This window comes from Micropterus salmoides, unplaced genomic scaffold (assembly GCF_014851395.1).
Source record: "Micropterus salmoides isolate LMB-PRFRI ecotype aquatic unplaced genomic scaffold, ASM1485139v1 Ms_hic_scaffold_14, whole genome shotgun sequence".
NCBI classification, from domain to species: domain Eukaryota; kingdom Metazoa; phylum Chordata; class Actinopteri; order Centrarchiformes; family Centrarchidae; genus Micropterus; species Micropterus salmoides.
This window is the reverse complement of record NW_024040485.1, coordinates 19887870-19913984: the sequence shown is the minus strand read 5'-3', so window position 1 is coordinate 19913984 and position 26115 is coordinate 19887870. Positions and strand designations below refer to the sequence as shown.

Genomic DNA, 26115 nt, shown 5'->3' with positions numbered 1-26115 from the left:
CACCCCAAAATAATGATTATTATCAATGTAAGAGTCTGCCCTCATTGATATGAATGGGGAGGACAAAATGTTAAAAACATATCTCATTATAATTCAAAACAGGTAGTCATAAAGTTGAATTAACATCTCAACAAGCAGTGCACCTGATCCTATGTTAAGGTACAAGTGACCTCCTATATGGTTATTAATATATTCCCACAATGCCCCACAGTGAGTTGTTCTTTCCCTACAATATTTTTAGCGTGTCCAGCTATAATTTAGTGAGGGAGTTCTGCTCTTTAGGAGCTGCTCTGGGGCCCTGACTTCGTATTCCAGCCAACAGCTATAATTAGACACTATATTATGGGAATCTACGGGGTTTCAAGGTGCTTATCATCCTTTTAGCCCCTGGGGAGCACAGTGGAAAAATCAGTCACCAATACACAAGACCAACCTACCTCAGCAATCACCTCTTTACACCAGTCAGCGATGCAGCCAGAGCTGGAGGAGTGTGGGGGGAGGGATGGTGGTTGGTAATGGGGGTAATAGGGGTGATGGGGGATACGGTTGCTATTGGAGATCTTGCCTGCATCACGTCATGTGTAGGGGGGAGGGGGGAGAGCTCCGGTGTGTGTTTGAGAGAGAGAGAGAGAGATAGAGAGACGGGAGGGGGAGGAGAGGCGTGTGAGGAAGGAGGAGGGCATTTAGGAAGAAGGCAGGGAGTATCAATGACATCAACCAGCAGAATCTGAGGCCGCCCGACCAGCCATGCTCTCGCGACTTAAGGGCTGAGGAGCAGCCGTGACCCGCTGCGCTCCCGAGAGGTCGGTCGACAGCCAGGACGGTGTGGGGGGGGCAACGCCGGCGATGTGTGCATGCATCTTCCACAAAGACAGACCTTTCTCTGAGTGGAGCTCTGGTGCCTCTGGATTACATTTATCCTTGCTGTTTCCGAGGAAGCTTCCAGCTGCAAATCCACCCACATGAATCTACCAGGCGGTAAAGAAGACGGAGCACTTCCTACCAAGGTAACCAGCATCTTATATCCTTCTACAGTGTTTGCAGCCGTGCACCCCACCCAGACGGGTTATTTTCAGTTGTCGAATAGCCCTTTTAGGAAACTAATGACACTTCACCCTCTGCCGGGGTGAATATTCACTAGCCCCTCTCAGTGGCCGGGAGCCTCCTTTTTGCGTGTTTTTCTCTGTCATCTAAGCGTCACTTGAGACTTTGTTTCAAACGTTTTGGTGAAAATCAGACCGCGGGTTGAGACGACCAAGCTGGTTGGCAACAGCGCTGCGAGTGCGCGTCCCCCTTCACCCCCCTCCTTATTGTTGGCTGGGCAGCATTAAGGGACCGGGGCAGACTGGCAAAGCCTTTGTTCCTCATCCACTCTCATTTAAAGTGGCTTTTTTCTGCTGGCCGTTTAAAGCTCTCTCCAGATATAGTGGATTTTTTGTTAAGGCAGATTTTTTTAAGTCTCAAAAACGAAAATATAGACAATAACGATGTAAAACATAATGACCAACCCCATAACAAAATAAAAAGAGCACCTGCATCCTATAGATTTGTCAAGGAGTCAGAGGAAGCTGTAAGTCGTGTTACCATTGTTGGTAATCCCATTATGATAATGTCATACTCAACACTTCTGATTGCAGTATCACATGCATCTTATAAATCTGTATGGCCCATTATACTAATATTAGAGTGAAGGCACCAGGTGGAAAGGCGGGTTATTTAGCAAGACTGTTTTCTAGACAATAGAGTGGCTGCTGCATCTGCTACTACTCTCAAGCCTTACTTAAATCAAGCCCATCTGCACATATAGGCATCGTTTTTTTTACTCCATAGATGTCTCATGTGTCTATAATTACATGCAATAGGATTTACTGTTAACGCAGCCACTCACGTGTGCAGACAGAGTGAAATTTAATGATACATCAATTCATCCTGACACATTTTCCGAGGGCTATTGCTTGTTTGTCATGTACACACCAAATGCCTGTTTAGGTTTTCTGTATTTCTGCTGTGTGGCCTGTGTAAACCGGAAAATCGCACTGTTGTGGTGAATCCGAGGGAGGTCTACCTCCTCACACACAGATGGGGAATTTTCCCTGGGGCTCTAAATGTTTGCTGGTTATTGTTCCAGACCATTTCCACATCCCTAATTATTTTAATCAGTCATTTTTACACATGGATTCCTCTCTTCAGTAGATTCCCCACCCACCATCCAGCTTTTGACATTCCGGCTTCACTCCCTACCTGACAAAAGTAGCCTACACAAGCCACACACTTTCACGAAAGGACCAGGGATCTAGATATTTGCGTTATTTTCACAGGGAAAAGTCATTATGTGGAGGCAGAATAATTCAATTGGCAAATTTTCTCTGTCTCAGATCAAATATGCTCCTCTGTGAGCCAAGAGATGCTCTGCCCCACAGGTATTCATCTACTCGGCACGGTTAGGAGCAGTAGCTTATGAAATCAGTCATGGCACGTACTGCTTTAAATAGCGTTTCACAGGGTTCAACCATAGGCCTCAATGGTTGCTTGCTCCTTCCAAATGGATACCACTGTAAGATCCATCCAGACTTGAATATGCCGGATGACGTTCGCTCCCAGTGGAGCAGCTTTGGTTTCACGTCAAAGGCCTCATTGAAGTCTGATTCCCAGAATCTTGCAGCAGCATTACCCTAACTGCTCCGTTCTCTGCTTTCCTCCCTTGTGTTACTTGTTATGCCCATCCATGGATTTTTGTCAGAATCTCTTGTTAGCTTTGTTGCACCAGTCAGCTGGAAGGAGGGAGGACATCAAGGCGTGCAACTTTGATGCTGGGAGCTTAGCCACCTGTATTACAAGCAGGCAGAAACTTTGTTGCTGTCTAGGTATTGATATTAATTGACCTTTTCAAAGCCTTCTAAACTGAGCCTTTGTCTGCTCCGCATCTCTTCGTATTTATTCAGAGGTTGCTGAAAACACTGCATACAGCATGCAGAATGAACCCGTCAGGCAATATGGTTGAAACGATTAACAATATTATGAACACTCTTTCTGAAATTGAAACATATAGGTCTTGATAACTTATCAACTTTAATCCAAATCCCATCTAAAATATTGAAACTGATCAGGTCAAGTCAGTTGTACTACGACATGAAAAATGTTAATTTATTAATTTAACCATTGTCCAACAAGGAAGTCTGTTGAGGTACATTATCTCTAGTTTGGCAATAAATCAGCATTTCTATGCTTTCTGTTAAATCATGTTGTGATATATGATGATACCATTTTATTGTTTTATAAAACCTTGCAAATCAAATTAATAATTCAGAGCAAATTTTATTTATAAATGTTAAAAAGGAGGTATTTAAGTTATTGTTTTACACGTGAAGAGTTTTGCCTGATGCAAGCAAGGTTCATTGCACTTGACATCTCTCTGATTATTTCATGTGTGAACTTAAATTAACTATATATTCATTTATAGTAAATGTATATTGATTTTGAAAAAAATACTCCTCTGTTCCACTGTATGGAATTCATATTGTGCCGCAATTAATCGTCACATCTAATTAGGAAAAACTCTAAACTACCCAGAACAAATAATGAATGTGCGCATCATCAAATAGCCATTAAACATTTGCATGTGTAAAACAAAAATGTCAATCACAATTGTTTTGAAATAATAATATAACACGATATGATCATGTCATCTGGATGCAGTTTTACGGATGAGCTGTATATGATCATTCAATTTAACAACAAGCAAAAACACTGTAGGGGAACTATGTAGACAGGTTATATATATTTACGTTTATTTACATAACGATCCCTCTTACTCTGTTGTTGAGGATAACGAGCCAAACCCATAATTATGCTTTATCATCTCGGAGGTCATTTGCAATTATGTGTGTGTGTGTGTGTGTGTGTGTGTGTGTGTTCACTGTGTGTCTGTGTTTCCATGTGTGCATATGAGTGAAGGCTAAGAGATGGGCTGTGACTTGACTGATGCCCTTCTCCAGATGAATCAGAGTTTCTGATGTGTCAGCAGGGATGAATAATGCACACTCCTCCACTACCTCTCTCCTCTTCCTCTCTTCTCCACCTCTTGTCTTCAGTCGTTCGCCTCTCTTTTCATCACAACTGCCACATCTGAAGACATCTTCACCTTCCCCCTCACCCCTCCCTCTCTCCATCTACTTGCTTATGCAAAAGAGGGCATCATTTCCCCCCGTTGGCGCTGCTGCCCGGCTGTCCTCTGGTCAGCCCTGCTCTCCAGTTAAACAGCAAACTCATTCTTCTTCTCCTCAATGAGATTTCACTGGTGTCTTTGTCAGCTGAAGTTCTCCAGAAGTTTCTGCACGTTGCATGACAAGAAACATGTTCTCTGAGTGTTTTATTCAGCTGACATTTGCACTGAAAATGGCTAAATGTGTTGATGTACACAGCTCATTATCCAATCATGAGAGGAGGGGGTGCAGCCATTGACTTGGTTTGACAGTTACATCCCTGACTGACAAGAGTCATTAGGACGGTAAGGCTGAATGACAAGATGGCTGACAATGCAGGAGACAAACTGCCTAATCAGAACTTGGAGAAAGAGTGTGCTCCCTCCACTTTGAAGTGTATGGTTAGCCGCCAATAAATGTTCAAACGGCAGAATATTCTATGCAACTTGCTTTGAGCGCTTGACAAGACCTCAAGAGTATTTTCAACTCTTGGAATGAAAAACTCCTCAGTGCATGCATAGAGGGTTGGATGAATTCATTTGGGTTGGAGAGGTGCCAAAATATTTTTTGAAATCTTGCAAAACATGAACTAAAACAATTTTTACTTGGCATTGCTTTATTTGGTGAGATGAAGCCATATGAATGCTAAAGCAAACAGCAACATTGTATCTGTGTCTGTCATGTTATACTTTTTCTTACTAAGTCAAGGGTGGCAAAAGACAGCGTATGATTATTTTAATTCAACTTAGCTTTTATAGCTTTGTGTGTGAATATGTCTTCCTTTTAAGCCACGCTCGGAAGCTTATCTAAAATTCCATGGTTCTATGTTCCCCAGCCCAATATCCTCTTGTTATGACACAATGAGGAGACCTTTCAAATGGTTTCATCTTCTCAGCAATGTTTTTTGCCCTAGGTCAAAGATTCAATGGATGTTCCCTTGGGTCAATATGTTGAAATCACCTGTTTTCAGCTTATCCAACTTACTGATCTTATACTCCTTAAAACCTATGCCTTCAAATTTGCGGGGGAAAATTGTTGTCTTGACTTTAGACTTATGATATCTCCAAGGTAAACTGCGAATTTAGCTTACATCAGTTTCTTATAATGTTAATTTATATCAAGCTACGCACACGGAGAACACATCGGATGACCCCCCTTGGTTCTAAGGATGGCAATGTCATCACTCAGTCCACCATTTGAGTCCAGAATAAAATATTTTAACAACAATTGGATGGATTGCCATGAAATTGAGTTCTGAACAGGGTGCAACCTGATGACTTTGTTGATCCCCTGACTTTTCATATAGCTCCACCATGAGACTGAAATTTGTAGTTTTGACTGAAATGGCTCAATTGGGATGGATTGCCATGAAATGTGATATAGACATTCATGTCTCCCTCAGGAAGAACTATGGTGATCCCTTAACATTTTATCTAGTGCCATCATCAGGTCAAAGGTTTACTTTGTCTAATAATTTGGTTCATGGTTAAATTCCTGCTAAACTAATAGCATTCTCATCACCCTCAACTGCACTTCCTGTTTAGTGCTAATTTGCAAATGTTAGTAATAGTAATCAGCTTGTTAGCATTGTTATTGTGAGCATGTTTCCAAGTTAACATTAGCATTTAGCTCAAAGCACTGCTGTGCCTAAGTACAACCTCACTGAGAAAAGTGTGCTCTGCTGTTAGTTGTCAGCTCTACAAATCCAAAAAAAGAAAAGGTTCTGGCATGCCTCCATATGCCAGTGAGTGAAAGGACATCTTTATTGCATCATTGAAAAAGCTCTGCTCTACTGAAAGACCTTTACCATGTTTGATGGAAAGGGGCCAATGTCCAGGAAATTGCAGCTGTTTCATCATCACAACTCTCAGAGAGAAAACTTAAAAGCTAGAAGATTAGATCCTCTCTGGGGTCAGTAGAAACATTCAGCAGTCTGTGACATGTTTGTGTGGGTAGGTAGGTGCAGATGGTAGTGGGGACTGACTGACATGGCTCTTGAATACTGCCCCACATTTGTTTGTGGCATTTCATGATTAATCTGTCTCCCCAGTGCTACGGTGGATGAAGTATTTGTTTGACAGAGGTAAGAGTAATGGCTAGTCATTGGTGGAAAGCATCCGTGCACAAGTCTGTTACCCTTGACAAGCATTTCATCTCTTCACTTACCTAGACACACTCTCCATCTGATTTCAGCAATGAGACCGAGGACAAATGCAGTTTTTCTACCCCATTACTCCGGTTTTCAATTCTATTCACAACTTTATTGTCCCTGAAGGAGAAATTCATTTGGCGTCACAAATCTCATCTCCATCAGGAAGTCAGGCAATGGCTGGTTAGTGACAGAACTGCTAAGGCTGAGTGGGCGTCTGTGTCGCCGTAAATAGGATTTGTTCACCAGCATACGCAGCCTGAGAAATCACTACTACTACTATTCAGTAGTGAATTCTATAGTTTAATAGCAATGGAAATTGTCAGTAATCAGCTTTTTTGGCTGCATTTTTGTACTATGAATTTACAGCTACTAAATACCATATACCAAACAGTAAAGATTGTGCAATGTATGTCAAAGTATAGATGATCTCAGTGTTGTTGCAAAACAGTGTTGCAGTTGTGAGATAATGAGCTCTCAGTGGACAACATATCATGTGACCAATCCAGACAGGTGATACCATGGCAGCACAAATACGCAGTGGTGGAGTGAGCTGGATCATGGGCAAACACAACAGTGTGTCTCCAGAAAATTAAGCACCTGCCAAATGAGCCAGGTATATTTTATATAAGCAAAGAATGAGTAAAGCGTTGCTTCAAGACTGTAGCACACAAGTGAGTAACGGTGAACACCCAGTGCAGATCGGTGCTTGTGAAGCGGTATAGTGTTGTTGTGCCAGGTGTGTGTTGGTATTTGAAATGTCTGTTGTGTGCTTGCAGAGGATGATGATATTCATTCCATAGATCAATAAAAGGATAAATCCATATAAGTTTATATACGGAGCTTACATTAATGACATCCCCATTAGATAATTCTCTGAATGATCAATCAATATGAGATCAACAAGCCCTGAAATCGGGTTTACACACCTGCCTTTGTCGCCTGACTGATGTGTAAGTTTTGCTAAACAGCTTAAACAGGGAGGGGAAAATGGCCGGCATGTCTCATTAATGAAGCGCAATTGAAATATGATGACAATGACGTCCAGGGAGATGATGAAGGTGTTCTCTGTTGTCAGGGAGCCTTAGTCCTCCTTCAGAAGAAGCTCATTAAGTGTGTGTGTGTGTGTGTGTGTGTGTGTGTGTGTGTGTGTGTGTGTGTGTGTGCGCGCTGCTCGATGGACTTGGGTAAAATTTTGAGGGATGACATGTATAGATGGATTGATAGATTGGTATTTGCTTTAAAGAATCATGGGAAAATGTTTTCCTCTTATAGCCACATACAGTGAATTAGGCAACACATTTTCATTATATTATCAATTACTAAACTAAATTATGAACGAAATGGCTAATCACAAACTAAATAATTAATTAGCTTAAAACTTAACCAGTGATAATTTATTCAAAATACATTTTCTAACTTCAATTAACATTTGAATTAGGTATTGGTCTTGTAATCGGACAATTCAATGCTTCTTTCATATGTCGGAGCTGTTTTACAATTAGGGATATACATGCAAGGGCATAACTATGTGGACATCAGTATGTACATACAGTTTTCTCTCCCGCTAGCATAAGAGTGTGTACCAGCCTTAGATATGCTAATTGGACAGTGAGTTGACAAGGACTCAACCATCAGCCTGCGTAATGGGCCACCGCACAGAAGATTGGCTGCCTCTGTGGAGCAAGCAACAAAGAGAGAGCGGTCGCTGAGAGAAATTATGAAATATATTTGGGTGTTTGTGAGCTCTGTGTTGTCGTTTCAGCTGAGTGAACACTGGATAGGTCTATGTAGACATGCACGCGCCTTGTTGTTCTGAAAACTTTCACCTGTCAGGTGAAACTGTATCTGCAAAATGTCAAAAATGTCTTTTGCCTGGGGAAAAAAAGCCATGTTTTAGCGGGATGCCTAGCATTTAGCATTTTTGGTATTACCCTAAGGGGTTTGAAAGAGGTTTATGGGTTGTTGAAAAATTGAGTCAGCTCATGGAGGAGCAAGTAATCCTTCAGCTTATGAAAGCTTTGAAAGCATGAAAATTGTTGAGATGTGGGACATGTTAAAGCACATAGACTGTGGGCACATTCAAAATGACTCTCACATACCTTGACTTTTTTAGCTATGTTCAAAAAATATAAATATTATACGCCACATTCAGCTTCTGCAACCGAGAATCAGGTCCGTTTTCAAAGTGGTACCATAAAGATTTGAAAAGAAATTGGCTTCGGTGGGTGGAAGTAGCAACGCCGAAAACAGGCACTAAATTAGAGATTGATTAAAGGACTATTAGTTGTTGAAATAAAAGTTAAGAATAATGCACTGTAATTTAATGTAATTAAAACAAATATTATTATTTGCCATTATGATAGCCTCCTTACAGTACCTAATTTAAATGAAATGTTGTATTTACTGAAGTTGACTGTTCATTTCAGCAACACTAACTGTAACATTCACTTAGCCTATAAACACTTTTACTGTTGCCTCTGTTTTGATCCCCTCAGATAATCTGCCCTGTATGTACTTTTATACTATTTTCGTAATATATTTCCTGCTTAGCGAGAGCCAGTCCATCTGTTGCAGGGCTCAACCGAAGCGGATGCATCCATTATTGAATGCCTCTTTTGAGCTGTGTTGGTTTGTCTGACCTTGGAACCCCTTTAAGATGCGTGGGTGTATGCTTGCAGTACTATTGTTGGGCTGCAGCAGCTTTGCCATATCCTTGACATGTAGAGATTGAGGTCAAAGGGAACCTTAGTTTGGTTATTTTAGTACATTGAGATTGGGGAGGGAGAAGGTTTCAGTCACACTTCCCTCTCCACCCCTTTTGTTCCTCAGTCACGAATCCATGTGTTGTCTTGGCATGAAATAGAGTTTTGTTGAACAAAAACTGAAGTAGGCTACATGCAGATTTTTTAAATGAGGAACGGTGATCTAACAGCTGAAATGGTCAGAAATGATGCTCATGCCAGCGTGTAATTCTATTGATGTGCTGTTGTTGTGCAGTTTTAAAGGCTGATTGCTTCTTCACTTCCTGCTAGAATTAAACCTGACAGCGACGATGTTGCTGTAAATGGGGCTAGAATGAAGGAAATCAAAGTGGAATGTTGAGAAAATTTACACTCAAAGGCAAAAGTGTGTCATTCAATCGTCTTTAAATGCTTAGTGCACACGTCCTGTACCCTGTTAGCTGCAGGTGATCAGTTAATTAAATTGTGGCCTTAAGCTAAAATCATGCTCCCTGCCAGAGAAAGCCGCGAGAGACAACGTGGGTGGACACAATTTTTTAAAATTCTGTTTTGTCATGATACCAAGAAAGCTATTTTTGTGATTTGGACATCAACATTTTAATGAAAATCATGCTGTTTTTTTTGAAGATCATATAATAAAGTATAAAAGGAAACTTCCCACTGTAGACATGTACACATATGTGAGAGATTAGAAAGCTCTCATACAGAAAACGCACACTCCACAATTGAATACCTACATACTTTCTCATCAAAAGGAAGGCAGACAATGTGCAAATTTAGATCTCTACAATATAATATAATTTTAAAATCTTCAATTGCAACACAAGACAGAACTAATGTCTATAATCACGTACCACACATTTTAGCCTTTAACCAAGAGACAAAAAGAAAGAGAAAATAAATGAATTAATATGATGTCAACAAACCATTATTTTAGTCCTAACTTAACTAAATAACTAAAACATGTATTTTCTAAATAAATAGAAACACATTTTTTGGTGAATTAAAAAAGCAACAGATCATTTCCTCATGTTTGTTCATTTATTTAACCTTATTTTAACCAGGTAAGTTTCATTGAGGTTGGAAACTAGGAGACCTGGCCAAGATGGCAGCATATAAAAACAATGCAAAATCAGCCAACAGATAAAATGGTACTTAAAACAAATAACACTGAAATAAGACTGAGAGTAGGCTAAAAACAGACATACGTAAGAATAGAGTCATTTATGACTTCATGAGAGATGGTACTGTATGTTTTCTACCAGGTATTAACCTGATTAAATCATTTTGTTATCAAATCAAGCTATTGTTTTGGGTTAGTTAATGATTTAGTGTGTAATTAGTAATTTCATTCATAATTTAGTTTAGTGATTAACAAAGAGAAATGCAAATTTACCACAATTCAGACTGAAATTGCCTATTTGTCTGACCAGTCAACCCCCTAAAATTATTAAATAAGTGAGATGAATAGATAAAAAATCAAGTTAGTCAATAATTCAGATTAAAGAGTTAAAAATCAGGGTAAATATTTGAATGAATAAATGATTACAAAAGTCAAAATCCATGTCACTGACTATATTTTCTGATCAACAAATGGATGGAGGAGTACCCGTTTCAGCAGTACTGCTAGATCATGAAAATAAATAATTACATGTATGTGCTTTCCTTCCATGCCTACAGGTTTGGTGTGGGATTGTTATTTCCATGAGTCATATTTCCTCTCAGCAGTGTGAGTTGAAACTCAAGTGACAATCCTTGTTTACAGCTTTAGACTAGTGGGGAAAATTGTTGCTTCAGGATGGGAATGTTTTTGCTATTTTGTCAATGCTTCCCATGATGAACACTGTTTGGGTGAGTGTTGTATGGAGCAACCATTGTTGTAATTTCAGCATCCTGCAGCATTAAGAAAGACTGATTTTAGTTGAGGCACTCAAGTCTCCAGATTCATTGATATTCAGGGAAAAGAATCACAGAATTTGAGTGACAGGTGTGTTTTCTTGTTAGAGAAGAGCCTCACATAGTTTATTTCCATTGCTAAAAATGTAACCAGGGCGGTGCAGCTCATGCCTGCAGTAAGCCGTGCTTCATCCGGTGCCTCTGATCCACAGCGTGTGTGTGTGTGTGTGTGTGTGTGTGTGTGTGTGTGTGTGTGTGTGTGTGTGTGTGTGTGTGTGTGTGTGTGTGTGTGTGTGTGTGTGTGTGTGTGTGTGTGTGTGTGTGTGTGTGTGTGTGTGTATGTATGTATGTATACTTGTGTGTCTGTGGGCTGTGTGTTTAAGAGAGAGAAGGGAAGTGTGAGAGAGTGAGTGCCAATCTCCCCCATGATGCTGTGCCATCTGCCATGTTTATGCATTTGTATGCACGCGCACGTGTGTGTGTGTGTGTGTGGCTCTGTGAGGGCCTGCAGGGTCCAGGGTCATAGGAAACATGAGGTAATATCAGTCCTAGCCCCTCCTTATATCTGACTAATAGTTGGTTCCTACTCCAAACTTTTCCCCTCCAAGCTGGCACATAAAGCAATGCATAATTCAAGACACACCTATTTTTATGCTTGAAAATATAACTGTGCACTATAAGTTCAGAATCATTGGTTAAAATGTGAAAGAGGACACACGACAGTGGATGTGATTATTCAACACTAAAAAGCTTTGTGGTGCATTGCATAGCCATCGTGTTCCCCCAAGATATAAATAAAAAAGAAATTTTTCTGATCTTTTTTTTTCTGCTGAACCGGGTCCCCCAAGCATCGCAACACACAGGCAGCACTCGCTCACAGCGCTGGATCCAAATGAAAGCTAAAAGAAATGGGGAAAAAAAAGAACACGAGTTCCTATCAGGTGTACTATCTCACAGCTAGCATGGTGCCGCAGGAAACAGATCTAGTCTTTCTATGAGCACTCATGGCTCGTTGTCATGGAGACAGGCCTTTTGAAACCATCTCTCAACCCACTTGTGGTGAAAGGCATCATGGGTAAAGGGTGCGGGTGGGGCGAGGTGAGAAAAACAAAGCATGTCATCTTCCAAGGGGCCCCAGCGGAGCAGGGGCAGGGTGAATGCCACCTAAACAATGTTATTTCATCAGCCTGATGGAGCACAATAACTGGTGTACATTTCACCACCTGAGCTATGGTGTCATTATCTGCTTCCCCGCAATAAATAGCCCATGTATCCCCATCAATCTATCTGTCTGGCTGACCATCTGTGTTGTAACGCTGAAAAGGTAATAAGACCAACCTCCTGCTGCCTTCTCTCAGGATGCTGAGCCAGATGATCAGGGAGAGCAGCTTGTCATATCCGTGAGGGGGCTGTAGAGACTGTAGGTAGGCCTGAGTCATGAGAATATCCATGCTCACAATGCTCACACCTTTTTAATTCTGCCTCTCTGACAAACAAAGTGCACGGCAATTCTCTATCTACATGGCCAGTGAGGAAGAGAGTCTTAAATACCATTAGCACAAATGCAGACATGCCCAGGCCGCCCTGGTCTGCTGCTGCGTCTGTGTATTCTGTTTTGGCTCACTCCCTCGACATTCACAGCTGTGGGATGCTCTGAGCCCTTTTTGTTTGAACTGTGTCAATGGACCAACAACAGCTGGAGAAGCCGGTGCAGGGCAGCTGGGGAGAGGAAGAGGATTTGGATACAAGCAGGGGTTAGAGTGGGTGTATAGAAAGAGAAGGAGATGAATGATGGGGTGCCACAGAGGAGATGGCATCGAGAGTGGTGAGGCTAACAAGGGAGGCAAGGAGGAGAGCGGAGAGGAGAAGGGAGGGAGAGCATGAAAGGAGATGGGAGAATGGGGAGATTTCAGGAATACGCCGACTAATACAGGAGTGAGACGAGGGTAAGATTAAGGATTAGGTAGAGAGTGAGCGACTACAGTGGAGGTAGAGCAGAGAGGGCTTTGTCAGCAGGTGAAAGACAACAGGGAGGGGTGGATAAACTGAGACTGATAGATAGGGTTGACTAAGGTCACAGTGAGATATAAAGGCCCCAGCAAATCCCCCACATGGGACAGAGGCAGCAGACACTGCAGCATACGAGGAGTACCATAATGTTTCAGTGGCTCCACACAGAGCAGTATTCCTAGTTCGATTAACGGTGGCAAATTGAGTTTCCGTAAGAGGAGAATTTACTTAACATGCTGCCAATGGTGCTTGAATGAGCTCTGATCTGATTTCTCTTATCACATTGTTCAATTGAAAAAGGGGACTCTGAAAGCTTTTCTGTTCAACGTCTATTACGCACGCCAGATAAGATGAGGGCAAAGCAGCGCGAAAAAGAGCGCCTGTATCAGATAGACAGCCTTGTTTTCATATGAGCTATTTTTAGTGTAGGAACTGGCAGACAGTAATGTGTTTGAGCAGGTCATTAGCTCAATAAGTGGTTGGAGGAGTCTTTGAATATGTAACTCACCAGAAATGCCTCTTTCATTTAGTAAAAGCGAGTAAGGGTCGGCCAAATCTCTGCTACTCCATTTCTGCCCTTGTATCGGGGATGTCGGGGTGAAAGCGCGCTTATGGGTGTTTGCGCATATTTATGTGCCGATCACAATGTGGTCTATCACCTGTGAATACATATTATGTCTCCCCTAGGGCATATATGTTATCCTGTAGTGGTGAACGTTGACGTGGATGTGTGTGAGATATGACAGGTTAACAAAGGTTCCTTTCTCATTTGGCCTCCCCACCTGCGTTCTGACTCATCGGGCAGGGTGGTGGGGGTCGGGGGAGCTTGATAAGACTGTGGAGTTATTGACTCCCAAACAGGGAGCTTCTGCAGAGCTTGTCTAAATCTCATTTATGTCCCGACTTCCAGATGTGTGCGAACACGTGTGTTTATGTGAGGAAAGGGGACATTTATTAAAGCAGCAATTTCTGATACACTTGCTATTTTTGAATTTTGCTGCGTTCCTACTGACCCCTCAATCCTCTTTGTTTTAAGTGTTTTCCATTACTGTGGCACACTCTCGGTGTATTATTGCATTAACACTTTTATGTGCCACCAGAACAGTAAAATACTGAACGCTAAGAAGGAATTAGTCCAGAGCTGAAGTGAAATGAAATTATTAGGACGTCTGAGGGAGAAAAAAACTCTTAAAAATGTATCATTGCAGCTCATTTCACGGCTCACTAGAAAAGAAGACTTATTAATACAGAAGCGGTACGCCAAAAACTATTTCGGTCTGTTTCTTGTCATAGTTGTTGAGCAGTGTGTCTATTGTTCTGGTATTAGTTCAGTCAGAGCAGGCCTGCTTGAGCTGTTAATCCCAAGTCAGAAGTGCTCTGGCTGAATCAAAAGACCTAATCCTGCATTAGCATGAATTTGTCTTTAATTTTCTTCATGAGGATGTTCTCTCTGCATCTGTATGAATTATTGTATGTTTTCCTTCTTCATCTGATGGTGCACTGACATTTCAGCTGCCTCTCTAAAAGTGATGAATCAGGTGGTGGTGGTGGCGGATATATGCCTTTCATTCGTTTCAGATGACCATTTTTTTTGTGTGTGTCTGCAGAGTGCCTACCCCTGTTGAGTGAAGCCCAACTTGTATCTCCATCATCTCCAATCAACCCACGGTGGTGCCATGCCTCTGCCCAGGACAGGTGGAGTTCTAGCTCAGTCTAGGAGAGCTATCGTGGGGCTCCACCTTAGCCCCTGTCCCCTGTGTGTGCTGCTGCCTTTGATTATCCTGCTAACCATCCCTTTGAACAGCATTTGTGGAGCACCAGGTATGACGATAAGTAGTCTATCTGTCTTTAGGGGCCTTTCTCTTTCTATCTGTCTCTTTCTCAGTGAAATGGTAGGTAGTATATTGACAGTGGTAAATATGATGTACAAAGGTGTGAATGTGTGTGTAGGTGCACACATACCTGTGTGCGTGTGCGTGTGCGTGTGTGTGTGTGTGTGTGTGTGTGTGCGTGTGCGTGCATCTGTGTGTGCGTGTTAGTACATCAGCTCTGGACTGTGGCGTTGTTAATGTGTTTTGATAAGCCTGGAGGTCCCATCAGTATGTTCCTCATCATCTCCTTGATTACAATATTTTAACAGATTTTCTGCCTCAGTGGCACACACACACACACATGCTCAGATACACACAGCTGTCACTGCTGCTGAAAATAGAACCACATATATTTCTTGAAAGCGGATACTGGTGAAATATGGCAATAGCAGTTATCACACAGGGATAGGAATTGTCTAATGTATTTTTCATATCCCAATTTGTGTAACCAATTGAAGCCATGATCCTTTAAGAAGACTGTCATATCTGAAATATATTTATATTCAGTGAAGAGGTAGAATTACACAACACACAACTTTAAGCTGAAATGTTGTGGGATTGGAGATCTCTGCTTTTGGACCACCTACAGTGTGTCTCTGCAGGTCTGATAGTGCTGTATTAAAGCTCCAGCTCCCATATCTCTATAGCTAGGAGTTTTTCTTGTATTAACAATATGTAAAGCAGAACTTGTAAATTAGAGTGAAGAAATATAATAGAAGGGTTTTTAAAAAATCCAACCAAAATGCATTGGCGTGGGGTTGAATCAAAGTTGAATCATACTTTAAAGATGCATCTGTTATCAATACACTCGCTGAAAGTTGCATTTACCAACACGTACGCGGGGTGTGTGTGTGTGTGTGTCTCTCTCTCTCGCTCTCTCTCGCCCTCTCTCGCCCCAAATAGCATACATAGCCTGCTGCTTATAGTGCACAGTACATATAGGCTATGGTTAAGAATAAAAGAAGCATTCACAAGCTCAATCAGTAGAAGTTTTACATTTGCATAGTAGCAGTGGTGCATGTATCAAATAGGCCTAAATACTTCTTATTTAATGCTAGACCAAATGTTCATAATACAACATCACTCAAGACTAACAACCGAGTAACAGACCAACAGAGTATAAACAATTAGTCAGGTAAGCTGGCCCAGTGCCCTGTGGCAGGTGCTGTCTGTGGTGCTCAGATGCGTACACAACCGCAGTAAAGACAATAAGGTTACTTCAGCGTACTATTCATTCATTCGGTAAATCCAGGCAAGCAAAGAAAAACAAACAATATAACAACATCAAAAATTGCACATAGCTGGAGTTCAGTTAAATTCAGAGAGAGAAGGAGGTGACATTACACTCACCCTATTCGAAAAGGAAGGCCATTCTCCTGTTTTTCATGGTGGCGAAGTGGTCAATAACCAAGTTATAGAATTTCCCACTGGCTTTTAGTTCCTCTGCAACAACAGAGTCAATTGAAGTTTGGCACTACCAGCTAATGTTAGCCACTCTGTACAGATATAGTTTTCCTCACTGAACGTCCAAAACCCCTTTTTCCTCTCCAGGCCAGCTCCAGTTTTGGTGTTGGTCTTCTCCTCCATCAAATTTAATCATAAATAATAAAAGTTGCTGTTGTAGTGATATTTTAATAAAACTATTTTATAACTAAAAAACTCCAAAATCTCCAACCTCCATAACTGCACCTAACAGCTCCTGTTATTTCATCTGAATGATGTTGATCGCATTTTGTGATTTGATTGGCGTGAAGCCGGACAGCGGCTGGCTTCCCTTGGCATCATCCTGACGAATCACAGTTAGGCAGTGGCCTCATTTAATTTTTTTTTTCACAAAGGGATGCCTCCCACGCATAGTCAGACTGAAGGCCACTCTAACAACAAGGGGTTAAGTGTCTTGCTCAGGGATACATTGGTGCATGTGTCACGGTGGGGAGTTGAACCTGGGTCTCGCACACCAAAGTCATGTGTCTTATCCATTGCGCCATCACCACCCCACTTTCACTTATTGTAAAATACTCAGTGAGAAATGGGGAAGAGACGACAGCAACAGCACTCACGATTTATCGAACCTATAATTAACTATACTAACTATAAACATTGTGTTTTTATTAAAATGATAAATAGAGTCTGATTAAAAAAAACAGGGGAAGCCTGGCTTCCCTTGGCCTCTGTGAGAAAACGCCGCTACCAAAATGTAGACTAATTGGCAACAGGAAACTTGATTACTTAAAATGTAATTCTTGAAATCCAAATTTTCATTCATTCATCTCGAGAGAATTTCTGTCCTAACAGTAGTTGTAGGCTACCATTTAGATTTTTTTGCAAACCTTCACTGTGTTCATCATGGTTTTTATTGCAAAGGTGACCCAATTCTAATGTTTTTTTTATGACACAATTAACATAAATATTGTGATAAAAAGGTATCATAATATTTATGAATAATTGTTTCCACACAAAAGGGCCACCTTACAGGAAAACCACTTGTTCTTAAAAAAACTTGAATGACTCAGTTGCCACTAAATTTTTAATGAGTGACCTGTGTAGATTAATCAGTTAGCTAAATGGTGACCTTGTAACATTCAACAAAGGCTCCTAAAAGGTGAGATTTGTTTGTGGTCCCTCTGTGTCTCTGCAGATTCAATGGCAGTTTTTCTTTACTGGTTTGAATTTTATGCACATATATTATTAGTTTACCCTCGTCTCACTCCTGTATTAGTCGGCGTATTCCTGAAATCTCCCCATTCTCCCATCTCCTTTCATGCTCTCCCTCCCTTCTATTATTTACCTCACAAAAATGTTCTACATTTAACTTGCAAACACAAACAATTGCAAAGGCATGTAAATGAAGTGAGGAATAATTACAGCTACACAGCATACTCAAACTTCCCTCATCATCTTTGTATCACAGAACTATTTTTGTTGCACACATTTGACTGTGAGATGCAAACAGATCTGACAGTCAAGATACACAAACAGGAAGAGATGCATTATTAAAAGTGGCTTAAAGGCTTGTCTGGCCGCAGCTGGTTGCACTTAATACCTGCTAGGAGTTACACTAATTTCCCCAAAATGACAATAAAACTTGTATTTCCTTAACTCATAGACTGAACAGAGTGTGACCTGAACCAAACTCGGAGTACTTTTTTGTTCACATGGCATGCTAACTACACTATTACACTATACCTGCTGGTCCCAATCATATTTAAGCGCAGCAGTAGCCAGTCAGTCAGTCAGATGACTACAGGTTACAAAGGCGTTTCATTAAAAACAGAACAGGCCTCACCTGTCTGGTCCAGTGCAACAAAGTGAAACCTACTATTAAAGAGACAGAGCTCCTCATTAGTCCCTCTAGAACCTTCTGATCATAACAAGTCTCTGTTCAGTGCAAATCCACAGCCAGTGCCTTGCAGGGCTTTTCCCTGGCTTTCAGAAGAGGCTTAAGTGGTAACATTGCCATTGGGGTCGGTTTGGCATGAGGATTGGTGTTGAAGCGCATTTAAGAGAACACATTTTTGGATTCAACATAAAGCCACTGAAACCCATGTAGAAGCCCTAAGAAGCACACAAAATTCATTCATAATCCTATAGCCAGGAGAAGACAGTTTTCAGCCATGACATTTTTTGGACTTTTGATAGTTCACATTCTCATATTGCTGAGTGAAAGAGCAATTTGCTCAATACTCTGTGTGCCTTTCTGAGACTCTAATAGGCAGGAAATATCCTGCTCTTGAGTCATGAAATGGTGGGCATAAATTTGTTCTGATTGACCATACTGAACCAGCTTTTTGCTTTTTCCTGTTGGGGATTATGGCAAGCATAACATGAAACCTCTTTATTTTTGACATTCAGAGTGGGTCTTGTAGAGGTACCACACAGTGCAGCAGGAACAGTCTTTTCACATGGCAGTTACTGTCAAGGCATTGTAGTGAAACTGGAAAGTGTTCTGTTCGGCTGTTAGCCAGCGAAGTGAGCGGGAGCAGTGGGAAGACCTGCAAATAGGCTTTAGACTCTAGCTAGTGATTATTTGATAGACTTTTTTTATACTCCTGTTCTGTCTTCAGTGCAGAAATGAATCAACACAGCAGGACCTCACCCACCCAGACACAGGGGGAGTGGGAGGAGGGATCCAGGTTGCTATGGTAAGGGTCATCCTGGCTTCACCCTGATGGATAGCAGTGATTCTGTTGCTGAGGAGGAGTTAAGCTGGGCACCATGGCAACAGGCCACCGACGGATAGCAAGGGGCGGGTGCATGAAGTTGTTTGATTGATCTGACTCAGCCACTGTGAAAAATATAGGTTCAGTTGGTAGTTCAGTATACTGTTGGCTCAATATCGGACTTGAAAATTGCTGTTTTCTTACAGAGGGCAAATGCTGCACATATCCATTACATTCCACATCAGATGCATAATAACAGCCGAAATTGTTCTACTTAAAATCTCCCATGATACAAAGCTGGATTTTAACACAATGACAGCTATATTAACAACTAATGTTGGTATATTGATTGTATTCATTAAGACCATCAGAATTGGCAAGTGCAAATCCCTTATAGGTGTTAGAGTATGAAGGCACAAAATGACACCTCTAGTATTAATACATTTAAACCAATTACATGCTGTGAATTTGCAGCCAACACTTCTCCTACCTGTGAAACACTCATATGTCATGACAGCCTGTGCTGCATGCAGTAGGAGGGTAGCCTGCCCTGTAGGAAGCAGAGAGAGAGAGCGTGAGAGAGAGAGAGAGAGAGAGAGAGAGAGAGAGAGAGAGACATGGACAGACAGAGAGAGAGATGTTCCTCTGAAGCCCAACCCCATCTTTTATTTATGACCCACAGGAAGTCCTTCAGCATGTCCTTTAGATGATACCCAGGAAGTAAGCACAACACGCAGTCATCAGAGCACAAGTCAGTCTGACCAGTCACTGACAGTGAAACAGGGTGTGGTCAGCAGGGGGGTTGTTGCTGGTTGTGGTCAGTTTGATGTCCTCTGGGTATAAGGGTATAAATTTTCATGCTTGTGCTTTTAGTTCTTCTCTTTTTTTCTTTTTTCTTCCCCTCTCCCTCTCTCTGTCTCTCAGCTCCCCCAAAGTTCACCAAGATTCCCACAGACCAGATCGGAGTGTCGGGGGGCGTGGCATCATTTGTGTGCCAGGCCACTGGCAATCCCAAACCGGTTGTCTACTGGAACAAGAAGGGCAAGAAGGTCAACTCCCAGCGTATCGAGGTGGTTGTCACAGTGCACAATTGTTAACTCCTACTGTAGCAGCATGAGAAATACAAAGTAGTATACCCAGTAATAAAATGTATTAATATATGAATGTATGCAAATAGTAAAGACTAATTACTATGGCTAAGTTATATTGTATTTTTAGATAGATATCTTGCTAGATATATTTGTCCTTTGATTAGATGTTGCTTTTAATACAAATTGTTATAATTATGTTTTGGATTCTAGAGATGCCATAACCCTGTTTCTTAAAGGAGTTGTTCAACATTTTGTGAAATACATTTACAGTATTTGCTTTCTTGCTGAGAGTTCGATGATACGATTGTGTCTGGCGTTGTCCAAAAGTAACAATACAATCGACCTACCACCATCTCTAAAGTTCAGTAACATATTATATATTTATTTATCTGTTCAAAAACATTAAGTGTAAACATGAATTGTGGTTTGCAAAAATTAGACAAAGGAGGTGTAATGTGTTAATGTTAATTAGTTTAATGTTAATTTAAGACTTTTATTCTAACTTTGGACAGAGCCAGGCTAGCTGTTTACCCATGCTTCCAGTCTTTATGCTAAGCTAATTGACTCCTAGCTTCATAGTTAAACAGTCAAGAGTCTCATCAAGAGAGCTAATAAGCGTTTTTCCCTAAATTAATAGTCCATAAAAATATTAATTTGACAAAAGTACACCATTTTTGCACATTTCAAGCATATGTTGGAAGATTTAATTAAAGTATAAAATGTAATCATTGAAGACAAACTAATTGCAACAGAATTTCAGAGCAATTTTTCAAAATTGACACAGATTGTAAAACTGAACATATTACTGTCCCTAAGCTATATGCTATCAAGCAGGCCATTGCAGAGCTAGGCTATTCCACAGAGCTGTTTAATTCTTGCAGTTCAATCACATTAGTGAGGCCTGATTGTATAACGATGCCATAATATGACCTAATGGTTAGAGATTTCAACCAAAGGACCCACATTCAACCCCTCATGTTGGTAAGTATCAACCCTGCTCAAGTGTCTTTGTGCAAGACACTGAATCCCTGCCAGCTCCAGGAACGCTAGCTGACCCTGACCTCGTTGAAGGGAGGGCAAGTAAAAAAGGAATCCTGCTTTAGGAGATCAATACAGTATTAAACTATATATTTATCATCATATTATTACTGTAAGAGAAAACTATGGTAAGTTAATGATGTACAACATTATATTTATGTATTACTGTTCTAATAGCAATGCATCTGTTTACTCTGCTGTGACTAATGTCTTTTTCTGTGGTTCTGTGGCTGTCCAGACTGTAGAGTTTGATGAGGGTGCCGGTGCCGTGCTGAGGATACAACCGCTCAGAGCACCCAGAGATGAGAACATCTACGAGTGTGTGGCACGCAACAGTGAAGGAGAGGTGTCTGTCACTGCAAAGCTGGCCATTATCAGAGGTCAGCACACACACACAATCTTCATCCTTTTCCACTTGAGTGGGGCTTTCTTTTTCATGCGCACACACCTTATTTCAACCATCGTCCCCGGTTCCCTGGGCTGTCAGTTGTAGATGTGACAATAGAGCCGTGCCACACCCTCCTCCACAGCAGGCTGCAGTCAACTGTTCTTTTTATAGTCCCTCTTGAGTGCGACAGAGCGTGATCTGGCCACAGAGAAGGCTAGCTAGCGTGCTAGCTAAAGGGTACTTCAGCATCCCAGTTTGCTGTAATCACTGTGCTTCCCGGCTAGAGTGAGGGTGTTAACCTAATGTACACTGTCTCCTTGGAGGAAAACTTATCTAATGTGGTGCTCCAACATTGAATGAACTAAATTTGCAGCATGTGGCTGCAGGGCTGGGATCCGAGCCCTGGCCATTCGCCCAGCACAGCAGGAAAGGACGAAGAAATAGAGGGATGGCTGCTCGGGCTGTTACTACATGAAGAAAGATCAGGGGATTAGGCCTTGGTTTGGCAGACAACCCATTTCACCAGGGGAAATTGAGGAAGAGAAGGAAAGATAGAGGAAGAGGTCGAGGAGAGGTGAGGAGGAGTATGATGGAGGGTGAGGACGTGGGTTTAAGTTGAGTACAACAGAATGGCATGAAACAATAGAGATGAAATGGGATGTTCGAGGAGTGGGGGTGTGTAGAAGTGCGGGAGATGGATGAGGATTGTGGAGTTGGCAGGGCTGTGTGGTAAGCAGAAGGCTGGTAGCCCAGGGAATAGACTCCTGTCCATCTGTTACCCGGCCCATCATCTCTGCACACATAGCCCCAATCTAAAGCACATTACCACATAAACTACACCTCGAGGGCGAGCCTCTCGGAGTGTGTGGCCCTGTATGCCGGTTCCTGTTTGTGTAGACTTTTCTCTTACTGAGGTCTATGTACCTTGACGTCCCCTGTCCCCTCTGTGACACTAGAATCAGCTGTCTTTGATTCTTCCTAATCCGCTGATGTGCTCTGTGCAGTAAACAGAGTACAAGGTAGTTTATTTGACAATATACAACACAAGGTTCAACTAAATGAAGGTTTGTAGTCCCTTCAAGCTACGCACAAATTAAGTAATATATAAAATAACATAATAGATATAGTTATGTAAATATATACATACACGTAGGCACCCAGGAGATAATTCAATGCATTTTTTGAATTTGCATCTGCAACCATGTAAACAGCAGCAACAAAATAGTGATGATAATATGGTTTTCATCTTCACATAAAAAGTCCACTTTGACTGCGTTTGAGCACCAAGCATCATCGATGGAAATACAGAATCCCCCTGCTCTTATCTTACCAGAGTCTTGCGCTCTGTCGGCTAGAAACATGGTCTGCCTGCCTAATGCTTGATCCGGGATGACGGAGCAGGTCTCTGTTATGATGTGAGCAAAACAGTCTCTGATTTCCCGCCTGAGTCCCATTTCGTCCAGACCACACTTTAGCCAGGAGCAGCCAAGCTGGGCCAGCATGGCTCCTATCCTGGCTCTCTATCCTCTCCTCTGGGGCAATCACAGCACCCGCCATGGTGCTTGGTCCGGTTAATCTAACCGGATGGATCGTCTCAAGGTTCGCTGCTCTTTAATTCAAACCCTGGCTTCCTTATCCGATAACTGTATTTCTGTTAAAGGTAATATGTGTTTCGGCAATAAAGCCGGAAAGAAAAAACTGATTAAAAACAAGCTGCTACATCTACATGCGCCACCATTGCCATAGCATCATAGAACTGTTAGTAGCCATGATAGTTACATTTTTCAAATACAAGGATGCAGGCAGGTTGCAGACAGAAGTGATGGTTCTTGAAGTATTTTTTCCTACTGTGTATGGTGGGCAGTGAGCGACAGATGTTGCCATTTGGTGTCCCTTTAAAATCTGTTTTAGGCCATTGTGGGCAATGTTGACAAATCAATGAGCAGGGCTGTTTTATGTTTTATAAATGAATGTGTTATGAAATACCTATAATCTTTAGGTATTTAATTTTCACGAAAATTACTGTATCATAATATTTATTGATATCTTAATATAAAATTACATATACCATGACAGTGAATCTTGTTCACCAAACCTTTGATTCCTATTGCATGTTGCCATAGAGACACAGGTGTGTCCTGGCTCATTTAAGGATACTATAGGTTTATGGTATGGCCTTAAGCTTTAATAATTTCAGCGTTGTGTCTCAGAAATCATGTTTTGTCTTTCAACTTGTTATGACAAATGGTTGCAAATATTACAATACCAATAAGCTTCAGCAGCAATTGGTATGGAGAAGAAGCCATTTATAGGTGCGAACCAATAGTGCTACCAAATTACCATGCTTCATCATTGCTATTGGGAACAAAACCACTGTCACCTAATTTCTCTGAAATTGATCCAGAAACTGATTTAAACTGCTGAATGTATTATTGGGTTTCTGCAAAGCGTAAACTAGCCTTTGCCTGCTAGTAGCCTGCCGTTAGTGGCATTTTTATTACCACGAAGCTCCTTGGGGAGTCATGGTTGACATCTTTAGTGCCTTTGACTTTGTTTCAAATAGTCAGATATTTTCTAACACAGTTGCTAATCTTTTGCCTTGGGGTGCTCCAAATGCAAGTCACCTGACATACTATATGCAGAAAAATACTTGGATCTTTACTTTTGGACCTATCTCCTCCCACTTTACAACTCTGTTACTGAAAAAACATAACTCAATGTTTTGGGCTGTTTGTCAGTATGCTTTCAAAGCCATCCAGCCCTGCAATTGACTATAGGCTGAGTGATATACTGTATGATAGATCATGTCATCCAAGAATGCTGTTAAGTGCACAAAAGTCTGCAAAAATTGTGTTTGGGTCAGTCTTTTCAAAACACGGTTCACTGGAGAGAAGGTCCAACATGCAGCCACTGAAGTAGAAAGAAGGCTTTCCATTACTGACCAAACCTTTCCACTGAAAAGACTTTTCATCCCTTGATCGGTTTCATCTCATCATTTTGCATGTATCATTTTTTTTTATGTTTGACCGACACTAATAGCAATGTTGTACACCGTGAGGGGCTTGTGGTTGGCCACAGGATATGAGCTGCTGTATAGGCTGCCTAATGGATGGAGATGTGGTAGGTTATGGTCAGGGAGATTTTTGTGACTTCAACGTCACCACCTTTCCCATCCCACTGCCTACTCTTCTTCCTCCTTTCTCTTTTCCTGACTAAATGTTACTGTCTTTGGCTCTAGCAGCCTCACTTTGGCCCACAGCGACATCCGTTTCTAATTTCTTCTCTCTTGTTTTATTCATTCTTTCATTTTCTCTGCCACCTATTCTGCTTGGCCCTCACTGTCTATCCGAATTCTCTCACTCTTTTCCTGCCTTTGCATTTTACAGGCTCACTGCTCACCCCCTCCAAACCCAACCCATCCCCTTTCCACACAAACTGCTCTTTCCTATGGACACTGCAGTTGTGTTGTTCCGCCTTCAGGAGATGTGAATATCTGCAGTTCTGCATGTTTAAAAACCTCCAGTGGGCGAGAGATTCTCATCACTGCAGCCATGTATATACTCAGTGTGTGTGCGCGCACAACCTTCATGACTGTGTACGCGGTTAATGCATGCACATAGATTTTTTTGTGTGTGTGTGTGTGTGTGTGTGTGTGTGTGTGTGTGTGTGTGTGTGTGTGTGTATGGCTGGTTTGTGCAGAGTAATCCTGATTATACTCACCTCCCAGTGTCCCATTTTAGGAGAAAGGGAGGCGCGAGGGATGGGGGAGGAAGAGAGAGAGAAGTGGGGAGGAGAGATGTTCTGCCACCACGGCAAACACCCTTCAAATGAACAACAGCCAGATCAGTGGTTCCCCCCAGGCGTCTGCTGCATTGGCAGGCTGGCGGCTCAAGCAGCATTTTGGTCTGGAAACAACTGAGAGTATCAACTCAGTCTGCAAGAGGATTACACTCCTTGAGTGGAGAACCAGCTTTTTCACCATACATACCCCCTCTCATCTTCACCGTTTTTATTCCCTCCTTCCCTTCTTCTTGCAGTCTATCCTTCATGCGTGTTTGATGTAATAGAGTGTTACGTATGGGATCATCATGTTTACTGTGTTTAGTCTTCGGCTGCTGGATCTGTGAGTAGAGCCAAAGTAGTGCTCAGGATGGTGGGGTCTTGGTGGGAGTGATCTACGATGCTATGTCTGATTCTGCATTGTATTGTGATCTATTATCATAAAGGACCATTAGCATTTAAAGTGCTCCCCTTCAGCCCTCCTGCAGTCTATAGGAGTCAAAGCATTACAGCCTCTAAAGACCGCTGAGCGCGGGCGGATTAATCCTGAATCACGCACCCCGAGATCAGCTTTTATTTGGGCTTCTTTCATGCACAGGCCCGTTCCCCAGTGAAATAAACTGAAAGATGAATAGGCGACCTGTTTCTTAACCAGAACAAATGATAATTTTCTGTGGGGAAACGAGTGTTTGTGCGTGTGGATATGTGTTTGGGTAACTGAAGGAAATACAAATAGGGACAGGAAAAGCAAACCTGGATCCATGTTTGTTTGTTTGCATCATATGC

At 41.7% G+C, this 26115-nt stretch overlaps 1 protein-coding gene across 1 annotated transcript in view; it reads left to right on the top strand.

The window, feature by feature from the left end:
* Nucleotides 1-669: 669 nt before the first annotated feature.
* Nucleotides 670-26115, top strand: part of LOC119902189 (receptor-type tyrosine-protein phosphatase S-like) — a 68662-nt gene continuing 43216 nt past the window's right edge. The window contains 4 exon segments of the mRNA XM_038718201.1: nucleotides 670-1007; nucleotides 14609-14822; nucleotides 19957-20102; nucleotides 21400-21541. Of these exon segments, the coding sequence (XP_038574129.1) occupies nucleotides 14678-14822; nucleotides 19957-20102; nucleotides 21400-21541 (433 nt within the window). The 5' untranslated portion in view covers nucleotides 670-1007; nucleotides 14609-14677.